The following is a 3,170-nucleotide window of genomic DNA, read 5'->3' on the forward strand; positions in this document are numbered from 1 at the left end:
CCTTTTATGTCTTTCTCTTGCCTGGATCTTTAATGTTATATTGAATAACAGTGGCGATAGTGGACAGCCTTGCCTTGTTCCTGATCATAGAAGGAAGGTTTTTAGTTTTTCACCATTAAGTATAATGTTGGCTGAGGGCTTGTCATATTTGGCCTGTATTATGTCAAGGCTTTCCTTCTATACTGATTTTGTTAAGTGTTTTGATCATACAGACGCCTCTTAAAGGGGCCGCGTCTGCAAGCAGATTTTCACGGTGACGGACCTGCTCACTCTGAGAACCAGTGCCAATTCAGCTGCGCGCAGAGGGTACCAGGGACTTACAGGGAGACATTTTCGGAGTGAGGGCCAACATGAGACTTGTTTGGTACAGAAGTGCCCGCAGTATCCATCGTTCCCTGTTGAGCCCTCCCCCGTACCAGTGCACTGGACACAGGGCTGCCATAGTTGTGATGTCATCAAACTGGATGACAGAGGTCACTCGGCCCAGAGGATTCCCTGAAACCCCGCCTCTCTCAACTCGTGGCCCCACCCAAGCCACATCCAGGTGCATCCTCAGCGAGTCAGATGCTCCTTCCTGAGACTCACACTGTTGGAGGCAGCTAACCTCAGTTTCTGGTGTGGCCTTTTGAGGCAACTATAAGCACAGTATCTGTGGATTGCTTGCTGAATCTTAACAGGTGGCCCCAAAGGTTTAGAGGCTTGGGCTAAATTTGACCTGCAGCTGAACCCCTCTCAGGACTGTGCCACTGGACACCTACTTCATAAATCCACACTAATAAGACCAGGAAACTTAAGAGCTTTGCTTCGTACAAAGAAACAGAAACGGAAAGGCAGCCAAAATGGGAAGACGAAGTAGAAACCATGTGACAGAAGAGAACAGAGATCCAGATATAACAGAGTCAAGTAATCTAACAGGTGCAGAGTTCAAAACACTGGTTATAAGATGCTCAATGAACTTTTGGTAAGTGCAGATAAATTCAGTGAGAACTTCAACAAAGACATAAAAAACATAAAAATGGAAGTAGAAATTATAAAAGAGAACCAGTCTAAAATGAAGAACACATTATCTGAGATGAGAAGTATATTAAATGGAATAAACAAAGTAAATAAAGAAGATCACATGCCCTATCTAGAGGACAGGACGGCCAATCAGTACACTCAATCAGAATGGCAAGAAAAAAGATGCCATGACTATAAAAATAATTTAAGGAGGATATGGGACACTATTAAGGGTCCAAAGATTCTTCTGATGGGTGTAAGTGAAGAAAATCAAGATGTTGAACAGCTGTTTGAAAAAATAATGATGGAAAACCTCCCTAACCTGGTGAAGGAAATGGACATAAAACCCCAGGAAGCTCAGAGAATTCCAAAAATCAGGGATCCAAAGAGGCCCACAGCAAGATGCATCATAATTAAAATGCCAAAGGTTAAATACAAAGAAAGAATATTAAAAGCAGCAAGAGAAAAAAAAATAATTACATATAAGGGAACACCTATACTACTGGCAGCTGACTTCTCAAAAGAAACTATGCAGAACTGAAGGGCTTGGCAAAAAATATTCAACAGGATGAAGACCCAGGACATACAACCAAGAGTAATTTATCCAGCAAAGCCATGATTTAGAGCTGATGGACAAAGGGCTTCCCAGACAAAAATAAGCTAAAGGAATTTATCACCACCAAGCCAGAATTATAGGAAATATTGGAGGGACTTCTTTAAGAGGAAAAACAAAGTATCAAAAACAGGAATAAAGAATGGTAACAACTACATTCCTATCAATAGGTACCTCAAATGGAAAAGAATTAAGTGCTCCAACCAAAAGACAGAGTGGCTGAAAAAATAAGAAAACTAGATCCCTACATATGAAAAGGAAGGAGATGGAAAAAGATATTGTTTTGATGAACCTAGAAGATGTTTAAGTCAGATAGAGAAAGATAAACACTATATGATTTCACTTATATGAGGAATTTAAGGAATAAAAGGAACAAACCAATCAAAAACAGACTCACAAATATAGTGGACAATTTGGTGACGGACAGAGGGGAGGAGGGCTTGCGGGGCTGGGAGAAAGGGATGAAGGGTTAAAGAAGTACAAATTAGTAGCTGATGGATGGTCACGGGGGTGGGGAGCACAGCATAGGGAATGCAATTAGCATTAATACATAGGCTAGGAGAGAGGGTGCAATTAGGGGAATCATTTTACAAACTATATAGATGTCTAACCAATGTACTGTATACTTGAAACTAATTAAAATTTAAAAATATATTAAAAAAATAAAATAAAAATAAAAAAATTTTTCATTACAGAAAAAAAAAATGGATATCACAGACTGCATAAAGCCCTGCCTGATTATTTCTGTTCTGTTTCACTCAGGTTAGACACTACTCTGTGATTTCAAAGCACTCTGTTTATCCATATACATTCAAAGAAATGGAGTTTCTTCTACGAGGCTAGTTCAGACAGGCTGCAGACTAGCCTGACTGCTTTCTATGGTGGAATAAGAACCTGGCCTTGTTGACGTAAAGTTCAATTTCAACAGTAGGAAAGCCCAGTTTATAAACATTCTCTTTAAAAGAAGCATATAAATTATAAAGTCAGCTTTTATGGAATAGTAGTGATGCAACCCTCGAATATAAAATTTAGTGGAAAAAATATACAGTATGTATCAAGAATTTGGCTTCTCAGGCCTGGCAAACTCTCACTCTTCACAGGCTCTCCTTTGCAACTTCCTTGAAGAATTAGAGAGGACAGGAAACTGCACTTCTGACTAGAGTGTGCTATACTGCCTCTTATTCTGTATAAATATCTCAAAGCAGGTTAATTTCTGCCATTAAAGAAAATGTATATTCTTTAACTCTGCCTGGTGGCCCTTTTCTATCAAGAACTATCTCATTGTGATAACTGAACAATAGCTTAACCACTTATCAAATTGTTATGAAATCTATTTACCTATGTCCTTGCAAGGAACTAAGCAATTAAAAGACGGGTCTTCATCTTATTTACCTTGGCACCCTCTAGCAGAGTGCCCGCCACATACAGGGTGCTTTCAAAATGTTTACAAAACTGAAGTGGCAAAATGGGAATAAAGAGATACTCATAGTTCCTCCCCCCCAAAAAGGTAATAAGAATGCTACAATGAAACAACTGATGTGAACTTCCAAAAGGGAAG

General features: G+C 39.4%; 1 protein-coding gene across 1 annotated transcript in view; it reads right to left on the reverse strand.

Annotated features, from left to right (window-relative positions):
- Positions 1–389, reverse strand: part of DOCK7 (dedicator of cytokinesis 7) — a 157,014-nt gene extending 156,625 nt beyond the window's left edge. The window contains exon 1 of the mRNA XM_015595067.2: positions 322–389. Coding sequence (XP_015450553.1) covers positions 322–389 — 68 coding nt within the window. The remainder of the gene's footprint in view (positions 1–321) is intronic.
- Between the last annotated feature and the right edge of the window lie 2,781 nt (positions 390–3,170).

This window comes from Pteropus alecto, unplaced genomic scaffold, assembly GCF_000325575.1.
Source record: "Pteropus alecto unplaced genomic scaffold, ASM32557v1 scaffold25, whole genome shotgun sequence".
Lineage (NCBI taxonomy): Eukaryota > Metazoa > Chordata > Mammalia > Chiroptera > Pteropodidae > Pteropus > Pteropus alecto.